Genomic DNA, 24,335 nt, shown 5'->3' with positions numbered 1-24,335 from the left:
CACAGATAAATTGGGCATTACCACATAATTTCTGACGGTATAAAAGTTATGTAAATGAGGGTCCTAAAAGTTAACAATGCTCTCCCCAAAGCAGCTTATATCAGCCCTTTTCATTATTAGAAAATGTCATAGGTATAGCAACAAACGACATATAATTTCTCCTATTCTTACCTTAGCGCCACCCAAAAATCCCAGAGAAATGGCAACCCTAGCTCGCAGATCTGGCCTGTCTTTGGGCCACACATAAGAAAGCATTGCTTTTATGATTTTCCGAGTATCAACATCCTTTAACTGTTCAAAGAGAGAAAACAAAGCAGTAATTAACATGTCACTTCAAATATAACTATATTTCAATACTGTAGAATTATGTAAATATTTAAGAAAAAGTTTAAAACATTACAAACGTAACTTTTTTTTTCAAGTACAACTAACATACAGTTAATGCAATCCCTATCAAAACACCAACAGCATTTTTCACAGAACTAGAACAAGTAATACTAAAATTTTTATGGAATTACAAAAGACCCTGAATAGTTAAAACAATCTTGAAAAAGAAGAACAACCCTACAATTCAGCTATCACACTACTGGGTATTTACCCAAAGAACACAAAAACACTAATTCAAAGGGATATGTGCACCCATATGTTTATAGAAGCGTTATTTACAATAGCCAAAATATGGAAGCAGCCCAAGAGTCCACTGATTAATGAATAAAGAAGTGGTACGTGTACACACACACACACACACACAGGAATGAAATCTTCCCATGTGTAACAACATGGATGGAGCTAGAGAGTGTAATGCTAAACAAAAAAAGTCAGTTAGAGAAAGACAAATACCATATGATTTCACTCATCTGGAAATTAAGAAACAGAACAAACATGTAAAGGGGGAAAACAGAGAAAGAGGGAGAGAAAGACAAACAGATCCTTTTTGTTATTGAGAGAGAGAGGGAGAGAGACAGAGTACAAGACGGGGAGGGAAAGAGGAGAGACAGACACACACACAAAATCCAAAGCAGGCTCCAGGCTCTGAGCTGTCAGCACAGAGCCTGATAGGGGCTCAAACCCATGGACTGTGAGATCATGATCTGAGCAGAAGTCAGTCGCTTAACCAACTGAGCCACCCAGGTGCACCAACAGATTCTTATTTTAGAGAACTGATAGTAGCAGTAGAGAGAGGAGTAGGGGAATGAGGTGATGGGGATGGGGGGGGACTTGATGTGATGAGCACGGGGCAATGTGTGGAATTGGTGAATTACCATATTAGACACCTAGAACTAATATTACACTGTATGTTAACTGGAATTAAAATAAAAACTTTAAAAAAATGAAACTGGAGGTATCACGATCCCACATTTCAAGATATACTACAAAGCAGTAATAATTAAAACAGTATGGTACTGCACAAAAACAGACACACAGATCAACAGAACAGAAAAGAGAGTCCAGAAATAAACCTGCACTTTTGGCTGATGCATTGGGGCACATGTACCCCAATGTTCATAGTAGCACTTTCAAAAATAGCCAAAATATGGAAAGAGCCTAAATGTCCATCAACTGACAAATGGATCAAGAAGATGTGGTTTATATATACAATGGAATACTACATGGCAATGAGAAAGAATGAAACCTGGCCATTCATAGCAACGTGGATAGAACTCGAGGATGTTATGCTATGTGAAATAAGTCAGGCAGAGAAGGACAGATACCATGTTTTCACTCATAAGTGGAACAGAAGAAACTTAACAGAGGATCATGGGGGATGGGAACGGGAAAAATAGTTGAGGAGAGGGAGGGAGGCAAACCATGAGAGACTCTTGAATACTGAGAATAAACTGAGGGCTGATGAGGGAGGGGCAGAGGGAAAGGTCACTTGTGGGGATGAGCACTGGGTGTTATATGGAAACCCAACTTGACAATAAACTATAAAAGGGGAAAAAAAGGAAAAAATAAAGCAGTGGTTGTGAAAGCCAAAAAACCCCCCAAAAACCTGCACTTTTATGGTGAATGACTCTATGACAAAGGAGGCAAGAATATCCAATGGGAAAAAGACAGTCTCTTCAACAAATGGTACTGAGAAAACTGGACAGCTACACGCAAAAGAATGAATCTGGACCACTTTCTTACACCATACACAAAAATGAACTCAAAATGGATTAAAGGCCTAAATGTGAGACCTGACACCATAAAATTCCTAGAAGAAAACATCGGCAGTAATCCCTTTGACATTAGCTATAGAAACGTTTTCCTAGGTATGTCTCTTCTGACAAAAGAAAAAAAGCAAAATTAAACTATTAGGACTATACCAAAATAAAAAGCTTTTGCACAGTGAAGGAAATCTTTTTTAAAAAGGCAACCTACTGAATGGGAGAAGATAGTTGCATACATAACTTTTATTCTGACTCTAAGCTCAATATCTTTCAAGCTCAAACTACCCTGGAAAAAGAGAAACTATTTCAATTGCTTTTAAAAAGCTACTTATATCCCTTAACTTTTTACTTCCAGCTATAGCCATTCTCATAATTGCCAAAAAAGGTATTCAGTGGAGGCAAAGGGACTTATATTATACATTTATTTCTCATCTATTAAGCTATCAATACATTATACAAAATTTAAGAAATAATTTAATAGTTTCATCTTTGTGGTCAAAATCTTTATATACTTTTGGGTTCTTTATCAAAATGTTTATTTAAAATAGTTTGGAGCCTTCAGTCAAAACTTCATGGTAAAGTAGAGTCATAAAGCAATGTCTAATAAAGTAGGAGTCTTGGTATTAATTATATAGAACAGAGGTGGAGTTATTAAAAATTTCAACAAAACCACAATTTTCTAATCATGCTTAATCTAAACTAAATCATCTCACATTTTTCTTTCTCTCAAGTTCCTGAGACAACATTCTCATTAAATATTTTTGTTTTAGTTTCAGCTTTTGGAGGCAGAATATTAAGAATCAAAACCATACTTTGTAAAGCCAAAATAAGATCAATACATATATGTTCCAAAATTATTATGTTATTATAGTTGGCAAAAGAATTTCCATTTTAAAACCTGAAGTATCTATTCAATTTCTGGAATAGATATTTAAAAAAAAAAAGTTAATGCTCATTGCTGGTGAAGTTGTATTGAAATGGGTACTCTAACACACTGTTAACGGGAGAGTGCACTGAAACAATCTTTCCAGAAAGCATTTGATACCCACCATCAGCTTTTAAAATAATTTGCCCTTTGTGTCAAGAATTCCATTTCTGGAAACTTATGTATGATTTAAAAAATACTTAAGAATATGCTCCAAGTTAAATCAATTTTACTTCATGAAAATTTCTTTTATCAGTCTACTTCTATTTTCACTACCAACCTAATCTAAGCTATCATAATCTCTCACCCTAAACCACTGCAACCACCTCCTGATTGATTTCTCTGCATCCATTCTGCTCCCTGTTCAATTAGTTCACCCTGCAATCAGATATTGCAATCAATAAACAAACTCCCAGTTTAAAACTGTTCAACTGCATCCTATCCTCTTCAAGATCAAAGTTTATAACATGCCTTATGAGGGTCTGCTTGGCTTGGTTCCTGACTGCTTTCAGTGTTCATACCTTATTAACTTTCTTTTCTTTTACTTCCTCAAATATACTATAATCCCTTCTGCCACAAGGCATTTGCACGATATCACTCATTCTGTCTGAAATAATCTCCCTCTGTGCAACACCAACCCACTCCCCAACCTCTTCTAATTAGTTAACTGCCAATACCAGCAGCACTTCTTCCATGAGGCCTTCCCTAACCCCAGTCAGGATCCTTGGCTGTATTCTGAAACATCAGAGTATTCCTCTCTTCCAGAGTATCCATTTTAGTTACAAATTACATATACAGAAGTGATTTGATTAATATCTGCTCTTCTGTTAGAATTTAAATTCCATATGAGTAGCAACTGGTGCTCCCTGTTGTAACTCAATATTAAATATAGTGGCTGACATACAGTAGGTACTCAACACGTATCTATTGAATAAAAGAATGAAAAATTTAGTCATAAGGATGTTTATTCTCATGCGGTTTTAATAGAAAAAAAGTTGGAAACAGCCTAAATGATTAATAATGGAGAACTGTGTAAACAATTTATAGTGAATGTACACAACAAACTTTAGCCATTCAGAAATATATGTAGTAACACAGATACATGTGAAGTGAAAAAAGCAGAGCACAACACGTATTTTTTGTGTTAAAGAATATGATGTGTTTATGAGTTTACACATGCATACAAAGGGGTCTGAAAGCAATTCCTCCAAAAGTGTTAAAATAAGTAGCTGTGAGTAGATGGAAACATTGATGAATTTTTATATTCTTTTTGCTTGCTTGCATTTTCTGTAGTTCATATATAATAAGGAAAAAATTAGTTCATCTTGCGGGGAGGAAAGTTATGCAATTTCAATTAAATGTACGCAGCAAGGAATGGGGGAAAACTGCCAACATATAAGAAACCCAGGACATTATTTAGGATAGTTTTACATTATGGTTACTGTCCCCCAAACTCAGAAAACTATTTTTCTAGTCCCTTTTAGTCCATTTATTGAGTAAAGAGCAACAGACATAAAACTGTTCATACTATATTAAAAACAGGACTACCTTCCTGGTTGCTTTAAAGATAGAAGGTGGTGCTTGGAATTCTCTGTGTGTCTCTCTCTCTCTCTCTCTTCCTCCCTCCCTCTCCCACTAGCTGTCTCTCAAGTAAACTTAAAAAAAAAAAAGATATAAGTTGGCAAAAACATGAAATGCTGAAAATAGAGTCCTTAATGTTTTATTTTATACACACATATACTCACATACGCTCTCATAACCAGTAAGGTATTTTTAAATGGTATTAAGGCTATAATTTTAACTCACTTTTTCAATCGAAATATTACTAAATAAATATAATTTAATGCATTATAACGCAAATTGAGGCATTTCAATCACTTTCTTGTTTCACAGGTTTTATCTGTCTTATTTTTCTTGATGGAATAATGACAAAAAGGCCCTGTTTCTACATATCTTTAGAAATACTTTCTCCTGTCAAAACCTTCTAAAACAGATCCCAAATTTTTTCAATAAGGGCACAGAGAAGTTATGGCTAAGAGTAAGAAAATTATTCTAGTTGGCTTAATAGTGCATAAAATGTGACCATTTCATTTAACAAAATGCGTTCTAAAGTTGTGTAATCATGCATTATGAGTTCATTCAGCTATAAAGTACCTGACTTAAGTTATACATTAGATACACTATAAAGCTTGAAAAATGTCTCTTTTTATAAGTGGAGGCCAAATCAAAAAGGAATGTCAGAGGTTGAGGCACAGTTTTAAAGAATTTTAAACCAACTCATTCTGGCTGTACAAGAGTGGAATAACATGGGGAGGTCTCACTACAGATCCTGAAAGATCATATATCACATTTCAAAATCACCACAATCACCATACGGTGAACACCCATAATTCATACATTGGCTACACAATGGTAATCCTGAAACACAAAAGGGTTATCTGAAGCCACAAGCTTGAGACTGAATTTAAAATCACCTTCCAACCAATTTCATTTCAGACTAAGCAACACAAATAGTATACATGCCCTTTTAAGATCACATTCTTAAAGAAAGGGTAAAAAGTATAGGAAATGATCAAGGAGGATAACAAGAAATTGGCTTATTTGAAAATCTACTGTGTAAAGAGTAATCACAGTATAGGGGAAAAAATGATTTAAGTAAGAAGTTCTTTCAGAGGGGTCAAAATTCCTGAAGTAGCCAATGGCTGAAATCATAATAATTTTTAGTTAAGCCTCACTTACACATAAACAGAAGTTTTACACGTAAAACATAAATTTCTTTCACTTTTCTGTTTATCATTTTCACAGTAAATAGTAATAGTAATTGAGCCTGGGTGGCTCTATCAGTTAAGTGTCCAACTTTGGCTCAGGTTACGATCTTACAGTTCGAGTTTGAGCCCCGTGCTGGGCTCTGTGCTGACAGCTCAGAGCCTGAAGTCTGCCTCTGATTCTGTCTCCCTCTCTCTCTGCCCCTTCCCTGCTTGTGCTCTCTGTCTCTCAAAAATAATAAATTAATGGTCCAAATGAAAACATAACCTGTGATGACATATCATGATAACAAAAGCTCTCTAAATTTGAATGCTATAGAAATATCGTTAAAAGGCCTACACAAGTAGGAGTGAATCTACTTTCCTCTTTGCTAACAATATATACAAACAATGCAGCCTTCTTGCTATAGCTAAATAGCCTCAAATTTAAAACATGGAACTGACATTTTAAGCCCCCTTAAAATTAGTACTATGTTAGTTTGAGGAATAAAAGTTTTTACAAAGGTCTCAACTATATACTGGAATTAGCTTGTCATAATATAGGAAATCAATCGGATTCAGAAAAAAATCATAAAAGTAATGTAAGAAGGAATTCAAATGGGCTCACTAAGATAAGTTTGGAAGAAAATACTTGGGAACATCAGAGAGCTGTCAAAGAGGAGATGAAAGTAACTCAAAATAAGGTGGGTCAACATAAAAAGAATAGGTGCTACAAAAAGAGACGATACCAGAAACAACACTCAATAAATATTCAATTAATAAATGATTTATTCTTAAACACATGAGGACAAATTGTCATTAAAATTCAGGAGGTACAGCTATTACTTTATTAAATCATCTTAATAATCTAAGTAACAGGTTTTTAAATATTTTAAAATATTACTTATTTGGTACTAATACAGAGCTTCATAAGCCTTATGAGGCAAGGCAAACAAAAAGAAATAATGAAAGGAATATCTACTCGTACATAGGGAGCTGAAACAGCAAAATCACCATGTAGTGAGCCAAAAACAAACTGCATAAATAAAACTGGGTGCATTTGACTCAATAGGGTATAACTGGAAGGCCACAAACTGCAATGTTTATATGCAGCAGTGCTGAATTCAACAGTGTGACCTGAGGGAGAGATGTAGTCACTCATAGGCATTAAGCACTACACCTAATAACTATGTGGGCCGGGCACAAAAAGGAAAATGAAAAAAAAAAAAATTAAAACACATCTGAAGCAACTCACTTGATAGAATTTTAAGATACTAAAGAAAACTGCCTATTAATAAGCTAAATACATGTTTTGTTTCTCAGGTCAGTAATTTCATATCTTTCACCAGAAAAGGTTATCCAGCAATGAAACAAAAACAATTTTTTCCACCAAGAGTCCATTGCTTCCAAGGGTGTGTAGCCTAATTGGCTTTGATAATAAGAGAGTAAGAAAAAAGAAAATGAACTTTTGATAAAGGTAACAGAATAACCTTTCCTCTAATTGATACAGGATTTATCTAAGAATTCTAGTTACAAAGACATTCCTGAATTCAGGGGTACATGGCTGGCTGTCAGTAGAACATGTGACTCTTGATCTTGGGGTAGTGAGTTCAAGCTCCACCTTGGGTATAGAGATTACCTTAAGAAAAAAAATCACATTCCTGAATTCTAATATCAAGAAATGTTCTAATCCTAGATCAAGGGACTAGTTTATAAAGAAACTACTTAGGGGTAAAATTTGTGGTGAGGAAGAAAAAAAATATATACTAAAAATTTTGGATGCAATTTGTTTTGTATAAATGTTATGCTACAGACTGAATGCTTTTTCCCCAAAGAACCAATTTAGCAGCAAATAATTTGGAAATGCCCACAATTTCATGGATAGGCAAATTGTCCAGAGAAGAAAACTCTTCTTCAATCCATGCTAAAGGTAACTAAATTGCAATTTAAGGAATAAATTCAACCATTACTTCAATACAGTTAGAAATAACAGTGGCTTGATAAAAGGTCAAAAAACAAGCAAGTTGAGCAGATGTCTAATGGAAAAATTGAGAGGGTAACTGAAAAACTTCTCTAATATTATTGGGGAATATAAGTATATAATATGTTTATGGATGGGAGATGAAAGATCTATTATCAGGAAAAGCTCTATTACTGTTAATTCCTCTCTATCTTAAGGTTTCTCTTCCATACACTATTGGTCTGATACTATAAATGAAGAGTTTATCTAGCAGTGAAAAGGTCCTAAAATGGCTTATTGTATTTATCACATATATTTGTGCTCAACAGTCAATTTAACAATGTATAATAAAAAAAATAACAAGCTGACTGATAGTCACACTGGCCAGTCAGTTAATTCCCTATCCCAAGGGAAGTGAATTGGAAAAATCAGATGAAGTTCATAAGGCTGTTTGATGACGAATAAAATCAGAGCTAGAAAACAGTTTCTCCATGTCACCCAAGTATTCTTATGCATTGGCCTAAGTGTCTGTTCAGTTGAACAAGACTAGAGATTTGTTATTCCATTATCTCCCCAGGACTCCAACTTTTTAATACTCCAATCTGCCGTTCCACCCCTTCTGATTACATCAAGTTTTATACCAAAGCTCTCTGACTGCTCTACTAAATCTTAATCTCTCTTATAACACTACTAGCGTCTGACTATATCCTATGCGGATCTGCTTCTAACATTTAAAAAAAAAAAAAAAAAAGAGTATGTCAAGCAAAGTCTGGAAAGTAGTCCTTATTTTAAGTTCTTCATTACTCATGTTATTATAAACACGGAATTAACTAATTAGTAAATGAATTGATTCTTTAAAATTGATTCTTTCGTTAGTAGTGTTAGGAACTACTAGTATGTTAGGAACATACTAGTGGTGCAGCCCACTGTGGAAAACAGCATGGAGGTTCCTCAAAAATTTTAAAATAGAACTACCTTAAGATCTAGCAATCACACAACTGGGTATTTACACAAAGAATACAAGAACATTAATTCAAAGGGATACATGCACCCCCTATGTACATAGCAGCATTATTTATGATAGCCAAGATATGGAAACAGCCCAAGTGTCCACCGATTGATGAATAAAGAAGATGTGGTATACATATACAATGGAATATTATTCAGCCATCAAAAAGAATGAAGTCTTGCCATTTGTAACAACATGGATGGGATTAGAGAATATAACGCTTAGCAAAATAAGTCAATCAGAGAAAGACAAATACCCGTATGATTTCATTCATATGTAGAATTTAAGAAACAAAACAAACAAGCAAAGGGAAAAACAATATATATATAGAGAGAGAGACAAAACAAGAAACAGACTTTTAATTATAGAGAACAATCTGATGGTTACCAGAGGGGAAGGGGTGGTGGAATGGGTTAAATAGGTGTGGAGTGCACTTTGTTGTGCTGAGCACTGGGTGATAAGTGAAAATGTTGAATTATTGTATTTTACGCCTGAAACTAATATAATACTGTATGTTAACTGGAATTAAAATAAAACTTTAAAAAATAATATGAAAAAAGAATATGGATAATTAAATGAATGGATCATGTAGATGGAGAATTTCTCAGTTAACTAGGGAACATTCTAGGACCTTTCTAAACTAAGTGTACAGAAGGGGAAATGTTAACCACAAAAGACACACACACACACACACACACACACACACACATACACACACTGCTTCTAAGTGCTAAATATAATTTACCTATTTATTTATAAGGCTGGATTATATAACAAATAATGTCAACCAATGGTATTTACCTATTTATTTATAAGGCTGGATTATATAACAAATAATGTCAACCAATGGTTTTTTTTTTTTTTCAGAATCTCAGCAGAGTGTTACTTTTATTTTTTTTTGCTATAATTTTATTTATTTATTTTTATTTATTTATTTTTTTTACAAATAGTTTATTGTCAAATTAGTTTCCACATAACACCCAGTGCTCATCCCCACAAGGGCCCCCCTCCATGCCCATCCCTCCTCCCCCCCACATCCATCAGTCCTCAGTTTTTGTCAGCATTCAAGAGCCTCTCATGGTTTGCCTCTCTCCCTTTCCCCCACCATTTCCCCTCTTCTTCTCCCCCTTGGTCCTCAGCTAAGTTCCTCCTAATCCTCCTATACGTGCAAACATATATTTGTCCTCTGCCTGACTTATTTCGCTCAGCATAACACCCTCAAGGTCCATCCATGTTGCTACACATGGCCAGATTTCATTGTTTCTCCCAATGGTATTTTAAATAAAGATATAAAATGTTTAGGTTGATAACTCTTTTCTTTTTTTAGTCAATCATGAAATTTTGTGTTTGTTTTAAGCCCAAGAAAGTCTCAGCTATATAACCATGGTCAATTCATAAGGTTTTGTATTAGAAGACTTGTGGTTATAAGAGTCAATCAAAGTATTCTGGAAGATAATAATCTTGAATGTGTGTGTGTATGCACACACGTGCATGCACTCTATGCAAGTACAATATGTATAAGAATATTTAGTTACTTCTTATTCACTCTTACCCCTTCTTTTGGGTCTGTGTGGAGTCCTCCTCCTGCATGACCATGCCAACATGTCCTCTTTTCTATCAGTGCCCATGCCTAGAGAGCCAAGTTGAAGATGATACCAAGTGGTCCATTAGCTATTACAGAATTTCTGATCTTTAAACCCTGACTTGGCTTAATCTAATGAATGTATCACATACAAATTCATAGGCGCTTTTAGCCTAGCATAACAAAGCAAAACACCTTCACAATTAGCTTACAGATACACTTACACAAAGAATATTGAAACATAACTAATATTCATGTAGCAGTCACCTTCTCTAAAGTGCTTTTGAAATTAATGTTTAAAACCTTTGACTTATGTTACACTTCTATTTGATTTATACCAGCTTTCTTATTGTCATTTGCTACTATAGTACTATGTAATCTGTTTATCATTGGCAAAGAATATCCCATGGTTAACTAATTATATCCCACTTGCTTTCCACAGAACTGTATACAGTTTTGCTTTATAATTTAATATAGTTCATTTTGTATAACTGATTCTTTTCCTTATGTATGCTCATGTGAGTATTTTTAATGCTTACTGTCTATCTTATGCCATAGTAATATGTATGCATGTTTTGTCTTTCCTATCACATGGTAAGTTTCTTGAAATTAAGACAGTCTCCTTTATCCTTGTATCTCCCATGGCTTATACCACAGTGTCTTGCACATGGGCAGAGTAGATTTCAATGCTTAATAGATTCGCTTATAAAACAGAGCTATCTGGGGCACCTGGGTGGCTCAGTGGTTAAGCGCCAACTTCGGCTCAAGTCATGATCTTGCGGTTCGTGGGTTCGAGCCCCGCCGCATCAGGCTCTGTGCTGACAGCTCAGAGCCTGGAACCTGCTTCAGATTCTGTATCTCTCTCTCTCTCTGTCCCTCCTCTGCTGACAGTCTGTCTCTCAGAAAAATAAAAAAAACATTAAAAATAAAATAAAACAGAGCTACCTATAAAACTCTCAACTAGCCTTGAAAATATGCAAACATCTTGCCTAGAACAAAATTTTAAAAAAGGTCTTAAGACTGATTCTTAGGTTAGAGAAATATAAAAGTTAAATCATTTGAAAAATATAATAGTTAATAAGACAGTAAAGATTAGGCTCAAGGGGCGCCTGGGTGGCTTAGTCGGTTAAGCGTCCGACTTTTGCTTAGGTCATGATCTCGCGGTTCATGGGTTCGAGCCCCGCGTCGGGCTCTGTGCTGACTGCCAGCTCAGAGCCTGGAGCCTGTTTCAGTCTGTGACTCCCTCTCTCTCTGACCCTCCCCTGCTCACGCTCTCTCTCTCTCTCTCCTAGAAATAAATAAAACATTAAAAAAAAATTAAAAAAAAAAAAAAAAGATTAGGCTCAAAATTTAAGCTTGCTAATTAACAGTTTTTCCTCAAAACATACTTAATGAAATAAGTACACATAATAATGCTTCTTCAGTAGCTATAATAATCAATAATTAATTAATGAAGGACACAGTTCTTTACAAACACAAATGTGTATCAGTGCGAAATCATAATAGTATGAGCTTTGGGTCAAGCTATGAAAATGAATCACAAAAACCAAAAGTGCCTTCTTATTTGCACCAGATGAGAATAAAAAATATTGCCATAAATGGGTTATTGATTCTTGGATCAACAACCTTTAAATCATTTTTAAAAGGAAACCATGAAAATATAAATTTTAGTGTGATAATGTCTCTGTTACATTTTTTCCATCTAAAAGATTGAGCAACAAATTATATCAAGGAGTCTGATGAATACCACACAAGATAATAAGGTCTTCAACAAAGCAAAAGTTTGAAATGTTATTCACTTTTATAGCCTCTGCATAAATTAGAACAATGCCTTGTACCTTAAAGGCAAATAATTGTTAATCAGAAATAATAAAGATAGTACTCAAAAATAAAAAAAATAATAATAGACAGTTTAGACTATCTTCTAATTTCCTAGCCTTTTTCTATCTTGGAGAATTGCCTGTATAGATTTAGAAGACGGAGAAATTTTGACATTGTCTTTCACTTATATTAACAATAAAAAATAACCTTTATCAACAAGTAAAGTAAGCATCAAGCATAGAGTCCCTTGATCCTCTGCCATCTGAACATCTTCTAAGGTAGAGGACTTTCACTCATTTGAAAATCTTACAGCATTCCATATGTCAAATACAAATTACCAGGATAATTTTAAGGGTCAACAAGCTGATATTACATTTATAAAAGCATTCTGAAAATGTTACTGTAGCTGGCACTGATCTCAAGAGATTCTGACAGATTTCTCCAAAAGTGAAAAATAATCCAGATATCTATCCCTATTTCTATGACCAGAAACATGAAATTTCTTATTCATCTCTTGGTATACAGGGGGAAAAAATGAAAAGAAGAATTATTTGAGAAATACAAAACTTGAAAATGCTTGAAGGATTTGCTAATTTTTCTGAGTTATATATAGAAGTATCTGCTTAATCTTACCCTGGTAACATGTAATATCTGTCTTAAGTTGCCTTTTCCCAGTCTCTGCCATGTAGTATGTCTTAATGACTCTGGGATCTGCATAAGAGAAAAAAAGGAAGAACATTCAGAATAAATAATTAATATTAAGAGATTTCCTCTATTCTCCTGTATACATCTGTTAGGTCCATCTGGTCTAAAATGTCATTGAAATCTACTATTTCCTTGTTGATTTTCTGACTGGATGATTTAAGTCCGGTGTTATTGCTCCCTACTATTATTATATTACTATCAATTTCTTCCTTTATGTCTTTTGATAGTTGCTTTATATATTTAGGTGCTTCCATGTTGGTTGCATATTTATAATTGTTATATTCTCATTATGGATTATTCCTTTTATTATTATGTAGTGTCCTACCTTGTATCTTGTTACCCTCACAGACACAGTTACATCTATGTGCTAACTGTGAAAATGATCTGAAGAGTGACAGAACAAACATTCCAAGGCTATCTGTAGACAGGCCACATACAAAAAGGAAAAAATGGGTGGAGACATGGTTGGGAAAGAAACCTCCTACAAAACTAACCACAACTGGGAGGGACATTACAAGCAAGGAGAAGAAGAGGATCAGATCACTAGGGCATCCCCCTCACTGGGAACCCACACTGGGAAGACAAATCCCCATAAAGTCTGGCCAACAGGGCTTAACTCTAGGAGGCCTGAGGGTGATAGGAAACCCAGTTCCTACCCTTAAAGAGACAGCATACTAAATAACTGTGGCCTGAAACATAACACAGAAGCAGCAGTCTTAAAAAGCATCTGGGGTACAAGTGAAGATTTACTGACTAATGTTAAATATGTGCTAGAGAAAAAAATGATCTGCAGATTTCTCTAGGAACAAAAGTGCTGGCATGTGCCATTTCTCTTCCCCTCTCCCAACATAGAAAGCTGAATGTTTGCAGGAGCAAGCACTAACACTCTTCCATTTACCTTGCTAGCACTGCATGCCCCACCCCAGAGGAAACAAGAATATGTCCCAAATTAAAGAACAAGGCAAAATCACAGCATAAAAAGGTTAAATGAAATGGAAGTAAGCAATATGTCTGATAAAGAATTCAAAGTAATGGCCATAAAGATACTCATTGGATTCGAGAAGAGAGTGGAAAAACACATTGAGAACTTCAACAAGGAGAATGAAAATATAAAAAGAACTACTCAGAGCTGAAGAATTCAATAACTGAGGCAAAAAATACACTACAGGTAATCAAGAACTTATTCGAGGATGAAGAGTGAATCATCAATCTACTAGACAGGGTAATGAAAAGTAACTAAGCAGAAGTACAAAAAGAATAAACAGTAATGAAAACGAGAAAAAGCTAACGGAACAGTGCAACATCATCAAGCATAATAACATTTGCATTATAGGAATCTTAGAGTAAGAAGACAGAGAGGAGACCAAAAACTTTTTGATATAAATTGGTACAACCACTGTGGAAAACAGTGGAGACTCCTAAAACAATTAAAAATAGAAATACCATGTCATCCAATAATGCCACTACTGGGTATTTACCCAAAGAAACCAAAAACACTAATTTGAAAAGATATTTTTAAAAAAGAAGAAGAAAAAGAAAAAGATGTGGCTTCAACTACTGGGAAAATGGCAAAGTAGGAAGATCCTAGACTCACCTCATCCCATGGATACACAAAAATAACAGCTATACCTGGGACACTAACTCTGAAAAGACCCGAAGGCTGGCAGAGAAGACTTTCCACAGTTAATCTCAGAGAGAAGGCCATATCAAAAAGGGTAGGAGGGACAAAGATGCAGTTGAGAACCAAACACTTGGTGAGGCTGACCACAAAAAGGACAGACACCAGTAGCCCAGAGAGGTGAGAGGATCAGAACGTATACTGGGCACCACAGGCACAGGGCACCCACACTGGAAAGACAAATCCCCATAACATTTTGCTCTGAAAACCAGTGGAGCTTAATTTAGAAAGTTTTTACAATCAGTGGGTATAAACTCTGGGTACTTTATAAAATGAACTTAGCTCCAGGAGAGCCAGAGGGCCATAGAAAACTCAGTGCCTGCCCTTAAAGAGCTAGCATAAAAAATAACCCAGCAAAGAGCCAGCAGTTTAAATAGCACCTGGGATATATCTGAAGGGCATTTATTTATTAAGCACAGAATGTTTGCTGGTGGGAACAGGGATCTTTAGGACACTTTTCCAAGAACAACTGCTAGCAAGCACAATTCCCACCCCGCATCCCCCCCCCACCCCCACCAAACCCCCATACCCCAGACTAGATAGCCAAACCCTTGGGGGAATGAGCCAGAATAATCTCCTCCTATCTTGCTAGCACATGCCTCACACCCAAGTTCTCTTGCCTATCTGCTGCATCCAACCTAGCCTACTTGGCAGGCATCCCTCTGAAGACACTCCTGCCCTCACATACCCTTCAGTCAACCCTGGCAGTGGCTGGCATCACTACAAAGTGACTCCTGCCCTGGAGAAGAGGACTACATACAACTGTGCCCCCACATTTGAGCAGCTGAATCTTACTGTTGACAGCTACAAAAAAAGTGCCCTGCAGTTTGATATGACTGCAGCCCTGGCAGATGGACTTTGGGTAGGCATGTGATCTGACTGCTGCCCTGCCCATCAAAAAAAAGCTCCCAGGGGGCATCACAGCGAGAGTGTCCTGCAACTCCTTGTGACTGCAACCCCCAAAAAAGTTCTGGGGCAGGAATCTGGTCTGAGTACTGGCCACATCCACCAATGAAAGTCTCTCAGGAGGGAGCAAAGGGAGACCATCCTGCCGATTAGTGCAACTACTGCCCTGGAGTTAGAGGAGGCATTTGTTTTGTCCAATGACACCAACCAACTACAAGCCTGCAACGTCCTCAGACAAGCCCATTAACAACAAATATACAAATATTACCCAGGCAAAGTGAGCAAGTGTACTGAGTAGACTGAGAGTAAATATGACTCATCTAGTATAGCAGGGCCCATGCAGCCCACATAGGACATACCAGCATATGGCTCTTCTGAAGAAGGGGCACTGCATTACAGGAAACCATAGACTTCTTTTTAGGAAGGCCACTACTTTAAAGATCAGGAGACAGAGCAGACTTTCCTAACAAGTAGAAATAAACCAAGAGCTATACAAAGTGAGGAGACAGTGGCAAACACTATGGAGGCTCCTCAAAAAACTGATAACAGAAAAGGAAAAAGGAATCTAAACAGGAAACCCATCAAACCACAAGGGAAGACGGAAAGAGAAGAAAGAACAAAGAGAAACTATAAAACAACCAGAAAACAATGGCAATAAGTACGTAACTATCACTAACTTTAATCGTATCAATGACTTTAAATATAAGTGGACTAAATTCTCCAATCAAAAACCACAGAGTTGCTGCATGAATTAAAAAAAAAAATAAAACATTGATATACTGCCTGTAAGAGGCTCATTTCAGGGGCACCTGGGTGGCTCAGTTGGTTAAGCGTCCGACTTCAGCTCAGGTCATGATCACTACAAGTTTGTGAATTTGAGCCCCGCATTGGGTTCTGTGCTACCAGGTCAGAGCCTGTTTCAGATTCTGTATCTCCCTCTCTCTCTGCCCCTCCCCGACTCTGTTCTGTCTCTGCCTCAAAAATAAAAAAATAAAAAAATAAAACTTTTTTAAAAAGAGGCTCATTTCAGAAGGACGCATACAAACTGAAAGTGAAGGGATGGAAAAAGATATTTCATAAAATGGAAATGAAAAGAAAGCTGGTGTAGCTATACTTGTATCAGACAAAATAGACTTTAAAACAAAGCCTTCAATAAAAGACAATGAGTGGTATACACAATAAACATAGGAGTAACTCAGCAAGAAAATATAACATTCATAAATATATGGGCACTCAACATAGAAGCATCAAAATATATAAAGCAAATATTAACAGACCTAAAGAGAGAAATTAAAAACAATACAATCATAGTAGGGGATTTTAATGCCCCACTTGCATCAATGGATAGATCATCCAGACAGAAAATCAATATGGAAACATCAGCCTATATGACACATTAGACCAGATGGGCTACTAATTATTGAGAGAGAACATTCTACCGTAAAGCGGCAGAATACACATCCTTCTCAAGAGCACATGGAAAATTCTCCAGGATAGATCACATTAGGTCATAAACCAAGAGTCAATAAGACTAAATTAATGTAAAAAGATTGAAATCATATCAAGCATCTTTTTTACCACATGATATGAAACTAGAAATCAATTACAAGTGGAAAAACTGCAAATATGTGGTTAAACAACATATTACTAAACAAACACTGCCAAACACAGGGCGATAGAAGAAAAAAGGAAAACTCAAAAAATACTTAAAGACAAATGAAAATAGAATATAACATATCAAACCTATGCAGGAAAAGCAATTCTATGGTGGAATTTCATGGTAATACAGGCCTACCTCAAAAAAGAGAAATATCAAATAAACAATCTAACTTTATACCTAAACCAAAGTTAGTAGAAAGAAGGAAATAATAAAGATCAAAGGGAAAAATAATGAAATAGACTCCAAAAAGACAATAGAAAAAAAATCAATGAAACTAAGAGCTGCTTCTTTGAAGAGATAAACAAAAGTGACAAACCTTTAGCTAGATTCACAAAGGAAAAAAGAGGGATCAAATAAATCAAATCAGAAATGGAAGAGAAGTTACACCAATACCACAGAAATACAAAGGATCACAGCAAACTACTATGAACAACAAACTGACCAACTTATATCAAATGGATAAATTCCTAGAAACACTGTTCTCCAAGATTGAATCATAAAGAAACAGCAAATCTGAATAGACCAATTTTTAGTAAGAAGACTGAATCAGTAATCAAAACCACTCAAAAAAGAAAGTCCTGTACCATATGGTTTCACTAGTGAATTCTACCAAATATTCAAAGACTTAAATACATTTCCTTCCAAAACACTTCCAAAAAACTGAAGAGGAGGGAAAGCTTCCAAACTTACTTTACAGGGCTGGTGCTACCCTGATACCAAAACCAGATAAGGATTCAACAAAAACAAAAAACAAACAAAAAAAAACAATCAACAACCACAAAAACTATGGGCAATATCCCTTAAGAACATAGATGCAAAAATCCTCAACAAGATACTAGCAAACTAAATTCAACAATACGTTAAACAGATCATACACCATGATCAAGTGGGATTTGTTTCAGGTACGCAAAGATAGCTCAACACAGGTAAATCAATCAACATGATACATAACGTTATCAAAATGAAGATAAAAATCATATGATCATTTCAATAAATGCAGAAAGGCATTTCACAAAATTGAAATTTCATTTATGTTTAAAAACTCAACAATGTGGGAGTACCTGGGTGGCTCAGTCGGTTAAGCGTCCTACTTCGGCTCAAGTCATGATCTCATGTTTCATGGGTTCAAGCCCCCATCGGGCTCTGTGTTGACAGCTCAGAGCCTGAAGCCTGTTTCAGATTCTTTGTCTCCCTCTCTCTCTGACCCTACCCTGCTCTCTCTCTCTCTCTCTCTCACTCTCAGAAATAAACAAAACATTAAAAACATTTTTTTTAAACTCAACAATGTGGACACAGAGGGAATGTACCTCAACATAATAAAGGCTACGTATGAAAAACCCACAGGTACTATCATATTCAAAAGCTGAAAGCTTTTCCTCTAAGATCAAGAAGACAACAAGAATTCCACCTATCCCCTTTTATTCAACACAGTACTGGAAGTCCAAATCACAGCAAATAGGCAACAAAAAGAAATAAAAAATACCCAAATCAGAAAGGAAGAAGTAAAATTTCCACTATTTGCAGATGACATGATACTCTACATAGAAAATCTTTTTTGTGGGCGTCTGTGTGGCTCAGTCGGTTAAACGTCCGACTTCGGCTCAGGTCATAGTCTCGCGGTCCGTGGGTTCGAGCCCCGTGTCAGGTTCTGTGCTGGGAGCCCAGAGCCTGGAGCTTGCTTGTCTCCCTCTCTCTCTGCCCCTCCCTAGCTCGTGCTCTGTCTCTCTCTGTCTCAAAATTAAATAAACGTTAAAAAAATTTTTTTCTTTTATAGTTTATTGTCAAGTTGGTTTCCATATAACACCCAGTGCTCATCCCAAGTGCCCTCCTTCATGCCCACCACCCCTTTTCCCATCTCCCCACCCCCATCAACCCTCAGCTTGTGCTCAGTAAATACTGAGTCTCTTATGGTTTGCCTCCATCCCTCTCCTTTACTATTTTTTTCCCCTTCCCCTCCCCCATGGTCCTCTGCTAAGTTTCTCCTGTTTCACATTCTACATAGAAAATCTTAAAGACCATCAAAATCTGTTAGAATAAATGAATTCAGTAAAATTACAAGTAACAAAATTCACATGCAAAAATCTGTTGTGTTTCTATACAAAAATTACAAGATATCAGAAAGAGAAATCAAGGGGAAAAATTCCAATTGCAATCACATCAAAAAGAATAAAATACCTAGGAATAAATTTACCCTAAGAGGTGAAAGACCTTTATAATAAAAACTGTAACACACTGATGAAAGAAAGACACAAATAAATGAAAAGATAGTTCTTGTTCACATTTTGAAAGAAATACTACTGTTAAAAAGTAATACTCAATACAATCTACAGATTCTATGTAATCCTTATGAAAACTCTTTCACAGAACTAGTAAAAAATAAATATAAAATCTGTATGAACCCACAAAAGACTGAAAACCCAAAATAACATTAAGATAAAAGAGTAAAGCCAGATGTATCACACTCCCTGATTTCAAAGTATATTACAAAGCTGTAATAATCAAAACAGTATGGCACTGGTATACAGAAACATATATATCATAGAATAGAACAGAAAGCCCAGAAATAAACCCATGCATATATGGTCAACGAATTTACAACAAAGCTGTCAACAATATACAATAGTCTCTTCAATAAATAGTTTTGAGACCACTGGGCAGTTACATCCAAAAGAACAGAACTGGACTACTATCTTACATCACACATAAAATTAACTCAAAATGGATTAAAGACTTGAATGTAAGGCCTAAAACCATAAAACTCCTAGAAGAAAACATACATGGTAATAAGTTCATTGACATTGGTCTTAGTGATAAATTTTTGAATTTGACCCCAAGGACAAGGGAAACAAAAGCAAAAATAAACAGGTCTACAGGGCGCCTGGACGGCTCAGTCGGTTAAGCATCCAACTTCGATTCAGGTCATGATCGTGGGTTCAAGCCCCTCGTCGGGCTCTGTGCTGACAGCTAGCTCAGAGCCTGGAGCCTGCTTCAAATTCCGTGTCTCCCTCTCTCTCTGACCCTTCCGTGCTCATGCTGTCTGTCTGTATCTCTCTCTCAGAAAAAAAATAAATAAATAAAAAATTAAAAATAAATAAACAAACAGGTCTACATCAAATTAAAAAGCTTCTGCACAGCAAAGGAATCATCAACAAAACAGAAAAGCAACCTACTGAATGGGAGAAGATATTGCAAATCATATATCTAATAAGGAATTAATATTCAAAATATATAAAGAACTCATAGAACACAATACAAAAACCAAACAATCCAATTTAAAAATGACAGAGGATCTGAATAGATATTTTTTCCAAAGAAGCCATACACATGGCCAAGGAGGACATAAAAAGATGGTCAACGTCACTAATTAGAAGAAAATGCACAGGGGCGCCTGGGTGGCTCAGTCGGTTAAGCATCTGACTTCCACTCAGGTCATGATCTCACTGTTCGTGGGTTCGGAGTCCCGCGTCGGGCTCTGTGCTGACAGCTAGCTCAGAGCCTGGAGCCTGCTTCAGATTCTGTGTCTCCCGCTCTCTCTGACCCTCCCCTGCTCACACGCTCTCTCCCTGTCTCTATCTCAGGAATAAATAAAACGTTAAAAAAAAATTTAACAGATGAAAATGTACATAAAAACCACAGTGAGATAGTGCCTTACACCTGCTAGAATATCTACAATCAAAAAGACAAGAAATAGCAAGTATTGACAAAGAAAATCCTCATGCACTGTTGGCAGGAATGTAAACTGGTGCAGCCACTATAGAAAACAAAAAGGAGTTTCCTCAAAAAATTAGAAACAGAAATACCATACAATCCAGCAATTCCACTACTAGGTATCTATCTAAAGAAAACAAAAACAATAATTTGAAAAGATATATGCACCCCTATATTCGATGCCTCATTATTTATAATAGCAATACAGTGCCATTGGTGCTTGCCAGAAGGGAGGGGATGTGGGATTTCAAAATGGGTGAAGGAGACTGAGAAGCATAAACTTCAGGGCGCCTGGGTGGCTCAGTCGGTTAAGTGTCTGACTTCAGCTCAGGTCATGATCTCACAGTTGGTGGGTTCGAGTTCTGCATCGGGTTCTGTGCTGACAGCTCAGAGCCTGGACCCTGCTTTGGAGTCTGTGTCTCCCTCTCTCTCTGCCTCTCCCCTCACTCAGGCTCTGTCTCTTTTTCTCTCTCAAAAATTAATAAACATTAAAGAAAAGAAGCATGAACTTCTAGTTATAAAATAATAATGGGAAAGTAATGTGCAGCATGGGGCATATTGCCAGTAATATTGTCTTAACTGTGTAGAGTGACAGATGGTAACTAGACTTATAGTGGTTACCATGTTGCAATGTATACAAATATTTAATTGCTACGTCGTATACCTGAAACAAATATAATATTATGTCAATTATAATTCAATAAATAAAGGGGTCTCGGGCATCAAGAGAAAACAAGATGATTAATAATGTGAAACTTGATTTGAAAATTAAGAAGGTTGGATTAGATGTCTTCTAAGGTCCCTTCCAAGTATGAAATTCTATGATTTCTATGAAAAGGATAATATTGTTAACATGATTCTAAAAATCTTAACTGAGTAGACTGCAATTTATTTGTTCAATAAATCTAGCATCTGAATTTATTTATGACACCATCCCTTGAAACACACACAAAACAACAAACCATATATCACTAAAGTTAATAGACATGACTAATGTGCACAGATACAAAATAAACAAAGTATACTGAAAATGACAACCTGCCAATCCTTTTGAAGAGGTAGGAAGTTAAAAAGTTTATGCTGTAGAATTATGTTTCTTTTACCTAAAAAAAATGTGCAAGAACCTAAAACTTAAGGATTCTGTGCCTTCCAAACTTAATAATGTATACTCTCATTTAGATCAGCACTATTCATCCACAAATCATTAAAAATATTAATCCTTGTGGGAGATGCAGGCTTCCATATGTCACAGGAATAAAAAGGCACAGCATAGGGAATATGTCAATGATACTTTAATAGTGTTATATGGTGACAGATGGTAGCTACACTTGTGAACATAGCATAATGGATACAGAAGCTAAATTACTATGTTGTACACCTGAAACTAATGCAACATTGTAGGCCAACTATACACAAAATTTTTTTGAAGTATTAACCCTTGATAGACATTTGCATAGACATAATATCTTGCTCTGTGCAGACATTCAATAAATATTTATAAAATAAGTATCAACACTGAAACCATCAATTTGGGAGACAAAACTACCTTCATGTAAATGAGAACAAGAACTAAGCGAGGAGCCTAATAAAATTGAAACATATTCCATTACAACTGCATTCTTCTTCAATCTTTACTAAAAATAGTCTGAATAACTTCAGTAATTACTACATATGAATGTATCCTTTTTATATAATAGTTAACCTTCATAATTGAGGTGATACTCAGGGTTTATGACACTTAATGAATTATCTAATAAAAATAAGAGATTAGAGAACAATTTATAAATTGTCAACCCATCGGGGATTTTGGAGCCAATTGTATATTCTGCATTCCTGAAGCTTTGGAAACAAAATTAAGTTTACAAATATCCAACCATGATGCATGTGATGCTGACAGTATCAAATAGTCATATGTGGATACTGTTATCATCTGATTATTACAAAACTTAAAATATTTAAAAGTAAGCTCTCAATAAACTTTTTAAAAGAAAGTGTTGTAATTGAGATTTACATTTAACCTAATTTAAAAGCACCAAAGTCTGAGATATATGTAATTTAAACTTCAATTTCTCCCCAACTGTGTAGAAACCAGCTGAGAAGGAGAGAGAGGGAAAGGAGGAGGAGAGGAATGGGAAAGGATAACAGGAAATGAAGTGAGATAAGACAGAAGGGGAGAAAAGGAGAAAGGGAAAATATGAGACTTTTTTAGATTTTATAATGAAATTTGTCAGTTAAAGTTGAAGCATAAGGATATTAGACAACTCCTGTCACCTGAGTCTTCATTCATTAAACCACAAAATCATCAGAATGAATTGCACTGCTATCAAATTTGATGACTCTAGAACAAGGACTGGCAAACTTTTTCTCTAAATGTCCAGATAGCAAAGATTTTAGGGTTTGCAGCCATATAATCTCTGTCACAACTACTCTATCACTGTAGTATAAAAGCAATCATAGATAATACATAAACAAATGAGCATTGGTCATATTCAAACAAATCTTTATTTAGGGATACTGAAATCTGAATTTCATATACTTGTTGCCATCTGTCATAAAAATATTCTTCCTCTTTTGATGGTTTCCCGACCTTAATGTAGAAAAAATTCCTAGCACAGAGGCCTTGCAAAAATAGGTGGCATAGACTGAAAACTCTTGATCTAGATGATCTCCAAAATTCCTACAACCTCCAAAGATTCTGTGAATGCCATATCAAAGCAAAACACCTCCACCAAAAAAACTGCCGCCACCACCATCACAGAAAACCAATTCATGATTGGGAGGGGCAAATTGGCGGAGAAGTAGGGAGCTCCGTACATTGCACTCACCCCCATATCTCACACAGAAACGATCTGAAGCCATAGGAAACCTTACAGAACCCAAGAAATGGGGAGAAAAAGGACGCAGAATCCACTGAGAAAGCCTTCTAACACTGAGTGCAAACTGGGGAAGATAATATCGGGCCGGGATCAGAGACTCAGAGGGAAGGTGGCGATCCCCCTCTGCAAGGAGTGAGAGGGGAAAAAGAGAGTCCGAAACTACTCAAGACACGGTCCCTGTCTCTGCGAAACTGAAAAACCTCCCCTCGGGGCACAGAAGGACCGTGCAAGCCAAATCTCTGCGCACCAGGCCCCACGCGCCAACTCGTCCCAGAGGGGCCGCAGCACGCGGACCGCTCCTTTGTGCTCCTGGCAGCCTGGACCTATAGAGAGAGAGCGAAGGGCTTAAAACTGGGAGATTTGCCTGTGAGTTCGTGTTTCGGTTGACGAGACACAGAGGGACCTGGTTTCTCTCTCTCCAGCGGGTCCAGAGCGGCCCCCAGACAATCCCCCATACATGCTCGCCAAACTAACCTGGAGGAGAAGGGAGCAGCAATTCTGGCTCCATCCCCAGGGCTAGGCAAGAGGCTTGGAATTGACCCTAGGGGATCGCCTACGAGGTTGTGTCTACCACAATTTCAGTGGGGCGGACAGACTGGGATTTGGAA

The 24,335-nt window shown here is 36.4% G+C and overlaps 1 protein-coding gene across 4 annotated transcripts in view; it reads right to left on the bottom strand.

Moving 5' to 3' along the window:
- The window catches only part of ABCB7 (ATP binding cassette subfamily B member 7), a 158,108-nt gene that overhangs the window by 52,764 nt on the left and 81,009 nt on the right, over positions 1-24,335 (bottom strand). For 3 of the 4 annotated variants that reach the window (XM_039224678.1, XM_039224680.1, XM_039224681.1), the window contains exons 2-4: positions 12,828-12,905; positions 10,344-10,421; positions 172-291 (exon numbers count right to left, since the gene is read on the bottom strand). In XM_039224678.1, the coding sequence (XP_039080609.1) occupies positions 172-291; positions 10,344-10,421; positions 12,828-12,905 (276 nt within the window). The remainder of the gene's footprint in view (positions 1-171; positions 292-10,343; positions 10,422-12,827; positions 12,906-24,335) is intronic. The other variant, XM_039224679.1, reaches the window with a different exon arrangement.

The sequence above is a fragment of the Hyaena hyaena genome, unplaced genomic scaffold (assembly GCF_003009895.1).
Source record: "Hyaena hyaena isolate Hyena2069 unplaced genomic scaffold, ASM300989v1 scaffold_1712, whole genome shotgun sequence".
Taxonomy (NCBI): Eukaryota; Metazoa; Chordata; class Mammalia; order Carnivora; family Hyaenidae; genus Hyaena; species Hyaena hyaena.
This window is presented reverse-complemented; position numbering and strand designations above follow the sequence as displayed.